Genomic DNA, 12,619 nt, shown 5'->3' on the forward strand with positions numbered 1-12,619 from the left:
GCGCCGCCTCTGTCCACACCTTTGGGGACCCCTGGACCTGCTGGGGTTGGACCCCAGCAATCTCACACTGAGCCTGGCTCCCGTCTCACACTGAGCCTGGCTCCCAGCCCACCAGAGTCTAGGCCAGCCGTGGGCAAACTACGGCCCACGGGCCGGATCCGGCCCGCTTGAAATGAATAAAACTATTGAAAAAAAAAGGCCATAATATGAAAAAAAAAGGCCATAATAATAATAATAATAAAAAAAATCACACTGAAATTTACAATGCAGAATAAACATACTAAATCACTGAAATAAAATAATTAACACAATAATTCCCAAGTATTACTTCAGGAAGACATACTACATATACTTGTGAAATATATATATTCCTATATAATAAAAGGCTAATATGCAAATCAGCCAAATGGCAGAACAACCAACTGGTATGACATGCACTGACCACCCGGGGGCAGACACTCAACGCAGGAGCTGCCCCTGGTGGTCAGTGTGCTCCCACAGGGGGAGCGGCACTCAGCCAGAAGCCTCTCCTGCCTCTGCAGCAGCACTAAGGATATCCAACTGACAGCTTAGGCTCGTTCCCCATGGCTCCTGGACTGTGAGAGGGCGCAGGCCGGGCTGAGGGATACCCACCCCCCTCCCCCACGTGCACAAATTTCATGCACCAGGCCTCTAATATATATATATATGGTGGCAGGCAGCAGCCGTTATGAACTTGATCATAATCAGAATATTTGAAGTTGGACTAAACTGTACCATCTAATTACCACCAAGGATCACTTAGCAGCAAACACTTGCAGCTCCCTGACTCAGTCAAAGGCTTTTTCTGTTACAACACAAAGCTGAAGGAAGGTATTATCAAATAAGCTAAATACTAATTTGAGCATTATAGCTATTTAATAGCCACGGAAGGCATGAACAGCAATTAGAAACAATACAAATGAAAAACACTAGTCAACAGAGAACCCAGTGAGTTTAACAAGATAAGGAAAATAATCTAGCCTCCCAATTATAGGTAATCTCCATATTCTCATAAGCATCTGAAGGGTCATCAAAAAAAGAAAAGGGGTGTGTGTGTGTGTGTGTGTGTGTTTAAGACTATGCTGGCCAAATATTTATTCAAAGTACCCCAAGCACTATTTATAGGGCATTTTAACTAATTTCTCTTTATACTATGAAGAATAGTGCTTTAGAAATACATGTAAATCAAAACATAAATTACATAGACCCGTCCTTGAGTGTGGCTCTTCCTAAGCCTTAGGAGTACCCTAATTAAGTTAATAAGAATGTACCTACCTACATAGTTTAAGTTTAAAAAATTTGGCTCTCAAAAGAAATTTCAATCGTTGTACTGTTGATATTTGGCTCTGTTAACTAATGAGTTTGCCGACCACTGACATAGACTATTTAATATAACAACTATCTACTCTATAAAAATCATATATTCTTTACCAGCTAGCAAGAAACAATTTTAGACCTAGATCTCCCTGATAAATGTGTAAGAAAATGATCCGGGAATGTCTATTGTGCTATCTACTCTTTCTTTTCTTTATACATATCCTACAGTGAGTGGAGGCATTAGAAATTTAACTATTTGTTTGCTGTTTAAAAAGTATTTGGCTTTTTGGACTTCCATATTGTTACCATTAGCAACTATACTCTTGATCGCATCTTAACACAAGATAGAAGAAAATCGTTTGTGGTCACTAAATTCTTTTTTGAACTTTTAACCCCACATTTTATAATTTCATTGCATCACGAAGCTTCAAAACTTTAATTTGAATGTCTGCCAAACTATTTTGTTGTAAATTTTTTCTTCACCTTACCAGTATAATCAGACTCCTCCATGTGATTATTTGCCTGTCAAACATCTAGTTCAGGGGTGGGCAAACTTTTTGACTCGAGGGCCACAATGGGTTCTTAAACTGGACCGGAGGGCCGGAACAAAAGCATGGATGGAGTGTTTGTGTAAACTAATATAAATTCAAAGTAAACATCATTACATAAAAGGGTACGGTCTTTTTTTTTTAGTTTTATTCATTTCAAACAGGCCGGATCCGGCCCGCGGGCCGTAGTTTGCCCACGGCTGGTCTAGTTTCACTCCCCTATTGATCATTTTCAAAGACCAAATAATATGACTATGAAGTTCCAAAACTGATTTTTTTTTTCTAAACTTGCTAAAATGTACATATCCTATGAAGTACATCTCCTCTGAAAGCAGTTATCTTTCCAGGACTGTTTCCAGGTGAGAAAAAAAGAAAAGAGGTGTCAGGACTTTATAACTATAGTTCCTTGGCTTATGTCTTTTCATTCTTCCTTCCATCTGCTACACTGCTCCAGGAGAGCAGAGTAAAGTTGTACTGGTTCTACTGCTGAAACTCTGAAGACTGATGCCTTTAGGAAAAGACCTTTTATAGCAAACATCAGAAAACAGATCCATTTAAAATCTGACCTGGACAAAGCAATAGCTTCCTGACTGCTCTTTCTGCCTCTGGTTTTAATATTTCTCAAACCATGCTACCCCAGTCATATTCTCATTCTTGTTTGGTCATGTCCTCTCACACTCAGTCCTTTATAGGCCTGCAAAAGTGATTTGGTGAAGAAGCAGAAAAATAACAAAGGACTTTTTCAAACTACATACTATTATTGCTCATTTATGTCCCCAGATAGCCACAGTAATAGGTCATATCCTCAAAGGAAGAAGACTGGAGACCTACTGTGCTAAGAAATACTGAGTTACCAGTACTTCCTCAAACATTTTCTGCTCTCTCATGCTTCTTTGCCTTAACTCTTACAGTCTACTTTTCTTCCCAAAAGGCCCTCTTATATACTCACTACACTTTATTTCTTCATTACTGCAATTCTCACATTGTACTGAATTATCTGCACGTATGTTTATCTCCTTAATACACCATAAGGTACTCAAAGAAAGGGGACCATTATCCCATACCTCAGTGTCCAGATGTATTTTTGAAAAAAATCCATTACACAAATCAATTTATTACCCACACGGGAAAAGAAAGTATAAATAACTGATCACTGTACATGCAAAGCACCATCAAATAAGGATTACAGCAGGGGTGGGGAACCTTTTTTCTCCCAAGGGCCATTCAGATATTTATTTCATCATTCATGGGCCATACAAAATTATCAACTTAAAAATTAGCTTGCTATATTTGGTCAAACATTTAATTAACTCACCCCTAATGCCTTAGCAGGGCCAACCCAAATTATTTCATGGGCCTTATATGGCCTGCATTCCCCGGCCCTGTACTAAAGGCATATATGTGTGTAGTGATTTATGCATATAACGTTTTGTAATTTTCTCCTTTTCCTCAAAACTAACAAAAATAAGCCTCTCCTTGTAATATAAAGTAAATACAAACATGCCTAATTCCAAAACAAGAAATATGACCAACAAAGAATATGACATTTTAGTGACTAATAGTTTTAAAAGACAATTTAAGATTTAAAAGTGACACTCCCACTCAAAATCATGGGGGAGGGGAAGGAATGCAACTACAATAGGAGACTTTTCTTGGAATACACCTATAAAAACTGAAGAAAATCTGAAATGTTAATAGCCATGTGACCCCAAACAAGCTACTTACCATCCCTGAGCCTCAGGCTGCCCATTTAAAAATAGAAAAAGCGGCTGCTTTGCCTACTTCAGGCGATAATTGAGGATAAGTAAGAGTAGACTTAAAATACTTTTAAAATATTCTAAATTGGATGAACCCTCTAAAGAAGTTTAATGACTGATTAATATGACCACTGATCAATAACAAAAATGCTCCCGACTATGATCAATCCAATTAAAGTGATAAAACACATAAGGAAACCTAATTTATTAATTAATGGCTGTACAATGGGTGTAAAGCTTATACAGACTACCTTCACTACTGCATTAGGGGGAGCAGAGAGGAGTCCAGGGGTTAAAGCAGGTCTCAGGACCAATATAGGCTAAAGATTGAAATCTTGCTAGACAGTCACAAGGAACAAATCATACACGGTATGAACTTGTCTTGGATCCTGGCCAGGAAGGTTTTAAATTACTGATTAACAAAAGGGCATTAGTGTAAAGAAGTGGTTCTCACCTGGGGGTGATTTTGAACCCCACAGGATATTAGGCAATGACTGGAGACATTTTTGGCTGTCAAAACTGGGCGGGGGTGCTACTGATATCTAGGGATACTGTTGAACACCCTACAGTGCACAGAATAGCCCCTATACCAAGCAATTATCCAGCCAAAATTCCAATAGTCTTGAGGTTGAAAAATCTTATTTTAAAGAATTACTACCTAGAAAATAAAATTTGATGACAGCATCACTCATTCATTCATTCATTCATTTACTGAGCACCTAACCCTTGAAGTTTATGTTCCAAGCTCTGTCCTAGGTGCTGAAGAGTCTAGAGCAGTGATGGTGAACCTTTTGAGCTTGGCGTGTCAGCATTTTGAAAAACCCTAAGTTAACTCTGGTGCCATGTCACATATAGAAATTTTTTGATATCTGCAACCATAGTAAAACAAAGACTTACATTTTTGATATTTGTTTTATATATTTAAATGCCATTTAACAAAGAAAAATCAACCAAAAAAATGAGTTCGCGTGTCACCTCTGACACGTGTGTCATAGGTTCGCCATCACTGGTGTAGTTACTGGTATAAATAATCTCTGTAATATATCAATATTCAGTGTTTACATGGCCTTGAAAGCATCTCAGAAGCAGCCATTGTTTTCAAAATACTTACCTCCAAGGCCTGCATTCGTTTTAACAGCATTTTATTTTCACTGTTCTTAATCTTTTCTTCATAGAATTCCAGAAATGTTTTTTTGTAGACGAGTTTCATATTGTACTTCTTCACCATTCTGTCCAAAAAAATATTACATAATGAAAAGGCTTCTAAAATATTTCTTAATTTCTCAACAACTTACTTTCATACAATAGTGACATCTTCTGGACTTAACTAAAAAAACTACCATGTCTCCTTCATATAGTCACAATAAAATGATGCAAAATAATGATGCGCAATATACCACTAACCATGTCTATAAAAAAAAATGTCTTCCAAATCTCAATGGGTCATAGGGAGCTCTCTATTAATACAACAAATGGGCCAGGAACCAAAATGAAAGACTGTGAGCTGGGAATAAAGAGCTCTAAGGAACACTTCTCTATAGAATCTATTTTATTTAGCTTCATTTATATAGAATCCTCACAACAGTATTGAAAATAGCTGCCAACCTCCTTCTTAAAATATTCTTCCTCTTGTGTTCTATGGCAAATTGTTGACACTTAATTTTTATCCCACATCTTGGGTTGCTTCTTTAGTTTGTTTTACAGGTTTCTTCTACCCAAGTTTAGTTGTTGAAGTTTGGCCGAGAGCCTTTACTCATTTTCACTCCCCTGATTTTACCCAGCATGCCAACAGCTATCAGCGCTCAGCTCTCTCTTCTGTCCCACGCATTTATTCCACTGCTTACTAGAAATCTCCACCAGGATTTGGCATAGGCATTCTCTAACATCCCATGTCCAAGGCTGACTCCCACTAGATTCTTTGCCAACCTTTGCCATTTCAGTAAATTTAATGATTCATGCCAGAAATTCTAGTTCTCCATACCATCACCCTTTCTCCATTGCCCACTGTATTCAACATGCCACTACATCCTCTCATCCTATATAATAGAAGCCTAATATGCTAAATGTCCATTCAACCAATCAAAGCGTAACATGCTTAATGATATGCTAAGGCCTCAACCATTCACTATGACGTGCACTGACCACCAGGGGGCAGACACTCCGACAGGTAGGTTAGCTTGCTGCTGGGGTCCAGCCAATCCAGATGGAGTGAGATGGGTGGGACATGCCCTGAAGCCATCCCGTGGTCCCTCCTAGCTGGCCAACCTCCCAAATCTCTCCCCAGCCCTGACTATGCACCGGTGGGCTTCCTCGGCCTGGCCTGTGCCCTCTCGCAATCCGGAACCCCTCAGGGGATGTCAGAGAGCTGGTTTCTGCCTGATCCTGCAGGGCAGGTTGAGCAACCCCACTGGTGCACGAATTCGTGCACTGGGCCTCTAGTTAAACTATAAAATGTACTTCAGTGGCTTTCCTTCAGCTTCTTAAACTAGCCAAGCTCTTCCTCACTTAGGTCTTTCATACATATTGTCCCTTGTGCCTGGAAGATTCTAAGCTCCAGTCTTTAACTGGCCAACTCATCCTTTAGATCTTGACATAAACATCACTTCTTCACAGATGGCTTCCTTAAATCCTCAATTACGTTAGTTCTTCCAGTTATATCTGTGTGTCTGTGTGCCACCCCTGCATTCCTACAGCCCCCCTTGCTGCATTTGCCAATGTTTACAACCATTTATCTGTAGACATCATGAGAAAGCCTAGGGATGATTCCAGGCAGCAAATAAAGGAGAAAAGGAAAAAACAGAAGAAACACCTGGAAAAACCCTAAGGACTTGTGAGGTGAGGGGACAGGATAAGGGAAACATATGCAGGCCACTGAGATTTGTATGTAAAGGCATATGTAAGGCAGGATTTCCTGTATTAAATTAGCCCTTCTTAGAAAGACAACGTGAGTAAAGATAAAAATCTTTTATATTCCAGACAGTTCCTTTCTGTTATAAATCTCCCAAGTAAGCTTTTAGAAATAAAACCAAGCTTTATACAAAGCCCAGCCAGTGTGGCTCAGTGATTGTCGACCCATGCACCTCGAGGTCACTAGTTCAATTCTCGGTCAGGGCACATGCCTGGATTGAGGGCTTGTTCCCTAGTACGGGGTGTGCCAGAGGAGGCTGATCAATGTTTCTCTCTCATCAGTGTTTCTCTCTCTCCCTCTCCCTTTCTCCTCTAAAACCAATAAAAACATATTTCAAACAAAGAAAAAACCCCCCAATCTTTACACCTCGGAAATATCATAATTACAATGAACTGAAACTCAATTTGTACAGGTTTGCCATATGATAGTTAATTATATTTTTGTTCAGTTTCTTAATGAAATGGCAAAAGGGCATCTCAAAAATCCCTGTACATTGTTGGCAATCTGTCTCACAAAATGAATACCCATTTCAATAATTTTTAAAAATTTAGATATTAAAGTGATGACTTGTGACTTTTACATCTATTATCATCAGGCAAATTAAGTAGAAAAGACTGCTAGTGCTTGCTCAGCACTGAAAAAAGTTAACTAAAATCACCATCTTTGTTAATTAAAACATCAGGCTAACATATTAAACATATGAAACAACACATTAAAAATGTGTTTAATTCCTTATATTATGAAGCTGCACAGTACCATTTCCCAAAAGTTAACTAGTTTTAAGAACAAATATGTGATTTAAGTTTTTTAATTTTACAGTTTATATTTATAAGTTGCGCATAGTATTTTTCTCATGTTGTCACAGTCCACCTCCATGTATTGTGGAACTCCTGAAAATCTTATACCCCTAATTTTACTGTCTGACTGAGATAAAATTCAAATATTCACCAACTAAAAGTAAGCAGATAATAAAGCTCTTTTGTTCCCTCAGTTAAAAAAAGACTTTTGTTTTTAAAAAGTAGGAAATAAAAATTCAGTCAACTGGCTTACATATAAGTTGACTCTTCCCCTCTCCCTACCAAGGTATCGCATAAGGCCTTGAAGCCTTACCTGATGAAGTCTGGTACCCCAACTTTCCCCATGTCTATAAGCCCCCAGGACTCCTAGAAATTCAGGTGCAAGAGAGAATGCATTCCTGAATCAGGATTTTATTATCAACATTGCCTATGAGACATAGGAGATTTCAGAGCTACAGTGAAATATAAAACGTTTAATACCCATCCCTGTCAAAAGGATCCATTTGATCCTGCCTAGTTACTAGTAGTTATCTTTAAAAAAATCTTTTGCTATTTGTAATGTCAAGTATTTTTGCCATAAGTTGAAGGTAATAGACTCCCTTTCTTACCTACAAGATAAAATAATTATAGGAATAAAAAAAAGCTAAGTAAGGCTGTAAGAGGCCTATGGCATCAACCCTGGATTTGAGGGTTGTTGTTTTTTTGAAAACAAGGCTGTATTTTTTCTTTGGGAACCTAGAGGAATGTCTAGAAATACAGATTTCCCCTTCGCCCTTTTTCCTCCCTGAAGGCAAAAAGAGAATAGCAACAGATAAAAGACATTCTTACTCATTTAGTAATGGGAAATAGACCAAGAATTCAGGGACATCCACAACACCTTCCAAGCTGAAGTCATACTTGCAGCCAAATAAAGGATAATCTCCTTTCTTCTGAAATTTCACAGTATATATTTCATTTCCAAATGATTCTGTTTCTGAAGCTTCAAGGCGTCTTCTATATTTTCCCCAAACAAAAATAAAGAAAATTAAAATTGTTATCAGTTCAGATTTATCCTGATCAGATTATACACATGAAAAAAAACACACCACGATGCAATTTTAAAAAGACAATCGATTAGCTTTTTTTGGTTAATCCTCACCTGGGGATATTTTTTTCTATTGATTTATTACAGAGAATGGGAAGGAGGGAGAGAGAGAGACATTGATATAAGAGAGACACACTGATTGGTTGCCTCCTGCACACGACTTGACCATGGCCAGGGAACCCCGTATCCGCCCTTGACCGTTCCACCTACGGGCCAACACTGAACCACACCAGCCAGGGCTGATTAGCTTTTTAACCCAATTTCAGCTACTTCAAAGAAGTAATGTACTAGAAGTTCACTAACAATCACACTAATAAAATTAGGGTAGAGGGTAAGGTTCATTACCACGAAGGTTAATTCTCTGTGCCTTGGAATCTGATGTCAGCTTGTCTAGCAATATAAGCTTTGTTTGGCTCGATATAACATCAACCTCCAACTTACACATTAAGATGCTTTAGAAGTTCATCTGTAAATCTGTCTTTTGAACTTAAATCTTGAGTATCTACTCAAATAAACTATCAAAATGTTTATCAATTTTAAGATCAACATGGCATGTTTTATAAAAGCTCTCTGGTAAACACTGCTACTTTAAAATAAGCTTAATACGGAGTCTACTGCAAACCACAATAGATGTGAAAGTACTTACATCAGTTCAAAGCTATTGGGAGTGGTACCAATAAAATAGCCCCCAGGGCTAAGTCTCTCACAAGCATTTCTAAGCATCATGTCAGCCTGATCATAGGACTCAAATGAGTAATGACAGACAAACTGACAACTGCAGATGTCAAAACGCATTTCTGGGTCACGAAATTTGTCAATCAAAAGTTCCTAAAGCAAATAAAAATGGGTAAATATGTTAAAGTCCAACATAAAATTTTTTTTACCAAAATAATTTCTATAATCAGGGTCCTTAAAAGTATACATGCCCTCCAACTGAACTATCCTTTCTTTCATGTATAATGAGGATCATAATGAAATCATATTTTCATTCTTGTTCAGTAGAAATTTGATTCCCATTCTCATAGCAATTTTTTAAAAGTAGGGATTCTGAAATCATGTTAAAATGTATCAATCAAATATGAGATGTAAAGGAGTTGATCCTTTTATTTGCCTTTATTGAAAATAACACTGAACAATAACTTGGATTAAAAAATTTCCCCGAAGCTGGCCTTACAGACATTTAAAAAATACACTGATGTTTTTAAAGGTTTCCAACATGCTAGCAGTATACTACCACTTTTCCTCTCACTTTCAAAACTGCTAACAACACATGTAGGATGATTAAAGATATCTCTAATAGTTTAATGAACTAACAAGACAAAGAACAAAGTTCAAGATGAGACTTTCACCATTCAAGTGTCTTTGTAGTTGTTAAATTTCATAGCTGTTAAGCAATTCAGAAACAGATAGAAGGTGAAAAAAACCCGTAACAGACTATAATATATTGGGAAACTACCCTCATAAATTACAAAGTGAACAAAGCAATTCAGTTCTATTTCAAAACACTGGAAAATAAATCTTGCCCAAATGAGAAAGCAACAAGTGATTTCAAAAGTTCAAATTATTAAAACCAAAAAATTCTCAGTGGATTAAACAAATTGATCATGACAGAATGTCTAGTTGAAATGGAAAATGTGTAATAAGGTTTTTTAATGTTGCAAAAGACACTTTTTTAAAAAGCTAATTTTTAAAACAAATCATTTACCCAAATTAAATACATAAAAAAATAAATTGACAAAATTTAAAAAACCTTGTACCTTTGAACAATCAGCAGTTATAAATTCTGCATTGAAAATATGTTCATTATCCCGACGATTTTTCATGTCCTCATACCGCTGCTGACACTGTTTGACAGAAACATCAGCAATATCTGGAAGGGGAAGGAGTGTTAGTAACTGTCAACGAAGACCCACAGAGATAAACTACAAAGTAAAGATAGCACAAATCCATACATTAACCCCAACTGAAATCTAGCCATAGTACAAGCAAAAAGTTTCTATTTCCTTCAAAACAAGAGAAGTCTTTGTTCCTATTATTTTCAAAAGACATTTAAAAAAATTCTATAATTATTTTTAAATGTTTATTCAAAGTTAAAAGCAGAAACTTGGAGCAAAAGCAATAGTGGATAAAATGGGGGCAACTTATCATGAATACAAGGTAGTGGCACTAAATGGTATTGCTAATACTTATATTCTTCAGCACTATAAAACTAGCATGAGGGGAAAAGCCAGTTTCATTTAAGAATATCCTTGATAAAGCAGTAAAAATAAATTTTATTAAATCTTGGCTCTTGAATACATCTTTTTAATATTCTATGTAATGAAATGGAAAGTAAAAAAAAATTTCTACTATATAACAAAAGTTTAAACAGGACTGATGTGACTGTATTGTGGGCTGATTGGCCAATTTTTTCATAGAAAAGTATTTTCACTTGAAAGAACTGCTGACAAAGCAGTTATTCAGACTTGGTAATATATCAGTCATTATCTTGAAAATAAACAAAGTGAGCCTATCACTTCAAGAAAAACAATGGGCATATTTTTTACCAATGATAAAATTTGAGCTTTTAAGTGAAATTTACAATTCAGAAAAACTGACATCTACCACCATGAGCTGAGCATCTTGCCATTACTTCTCTGATTGGTGGTGATATTAAACAAATGTGATTTCTTGATGTCAACATAGAGATCTGCATAACTTTAGTGAACATTATTTTCTAAATATTACAAAATCTCATGGGGCAAAACCATTCAAAGTGCAAGATAAATCACTGTAATTAAATGTAACAGACTATGAAAAGTTCATTATTATGGTTTCAGATTCCACACTGTGGATCTTTAAGGAACTTGTCAGGTTTTGATATAATATCAAAGATGAATATCCTATCTGAAAAGGCTATTAAAATACTCCTGCATTTTTCAACTACTTATCAAATAAAATAACAAATCACAACATACTGAATACAGAAACAGGTGTGAGAATCCAGTTGTCTATTATTCCAGACTCTACAGGAATTTCCAAAAATATTTTTAAAATGCCAGTCTTCTTGCCCTAACATATTTGGCTCTGTGGATAGAGCATTGGCCTGCGGACTCAAGGGTCCCAGGTTCGATTCCGGTCAAGGGCATGTACCTCAGTTGCGGGCACATCCCCAGTGGGGAGTGTGCAGGAGGCAGCTGATCGGTGTTTCTCTCTCATCGATGTTTCTAACTGTCTATCCCTCTCCCTTCCTCTCTGTAAAAAATCAATAAAATATATTTAAAAATAAATGCCAGTCTTCTTACTAAAACTATTTTTTAATGGTTTAAAAAGATTTTTAAAATTCTGTTTTAATTACTATAGTCAATTGATATAGCCACACACACAAAAGCTTTCTGGGGCCCGCAAGCATTTTTAAGTCTACAGTGGTCTTAAAAGCAAAAAATCCGAGAAGTGCCAATTTAGGCAATACTTCATAGGTAGTGCTGTGCACTTCCTATTACTCATCACATTGGGAAGAACATGATGCCTGCTTGTTCTACTTTAGTGTTCAGACTGACCAGTGGGTCCAGGTACTTGATTCACTCAGTTAAGTTCCTTTCAACTTTACCCAATAGCTTTATCATCTGTTTATGATTGTAGCTTAGATCTATTATTTCATCAAGGTAGAAAAAATGTGACTTTCATCATTCCTCCTGATTTTTCAATAAATTGACATTTTCCTTTCTGACCATTTGGTTACCTTGAAATACGGTTCATATAGGGTAAGGAAGATAAATACTCATTCTTAATTTACAAATTTCAGAATGAGTAAGTTTTGCAGTAACCTCTGAGGGTGAACATTATGTCATTTTAAAAACACCCATCTCATGCATAACCCCCATATATCCTGAAATAAAATATTTTAGTGTCATTTTGATAATGAGATCCATCTTATTTTCCTGACTCAACACAAATTATTTTTTCCACACCATTATTATCTTACCGGTACAAACTAGCTTGTTAATTCTTCCCTTTTTCCATTTGAGCAAATCTCCACCTTTACCACATCCCAGGTCCAAAACAGTAATGTCACGTGTTTTTTTCTGTCGCAACTTTTCTAAAAATTCCCCTAAAACAGAGAAATAAGCCATAATAATCTCCATTTTACTAAAGCATAAATTGTCGGCTTACCACCCCAAAAATATAAGAACTAGTCAAAAAAGTAT

General features: G+C 36.7%; 1 protein-coding gene across 2 annotated transcripts in view; it reads right to left on the reverse strand.

Annotated features, from left to right (window-relative positions):
- RNMT (RNA (guanine-7-) methyltransferase) overlaps window positions 1-12,619 on the reverse strand; it is a 29,280-nt gene that overhangs the window by 9,842 nt on the left and 6,819 nt on the right. For both annotated transcript variants that reach the window (XM_006763243.2, XM_006763244.2), the window contains exons 4-8: window positions 12,397-12,522; window positions 10,190-10,302; window positions 9,079-9,260; window positions 8,177-8,341; window positions 4,755-4,872 (exon numbers count right to left, since the gene is read on the reverse strand). In XM_006763243.2, the coding sequence (XP_006763306.1) occupies window positions 4,755-4,872; window positions 8,177-8,341; window positions 9,079-9,260; window positions 10,190-10,302; window positions 12,397-12,522 (704 nt within the window). The remainder of the gene's footprint in view (window positions 1-4,754; window positions 4,873-8,176; window positions 8,342-9,078; window positions 9,261-10,189; window positions 10,303-12,396; window positions 12,523-12,619) is intronic.

The sequence above is a fragment of the Myotis davidii genome, unplaced genomic scaffold, assembly GCF_000327345.1.
Source record: "Myotis davidii unplaced genomic scaffold, ASM32734v1 scaffold78, whole genome shotgun sequence".
Classification (NCBI taxonomy): Eukaryota; Metazoa; Chordata; class Mammalia; order Chiroptera; family Vespertilionidae; genus Myotis; species Myotis davidii.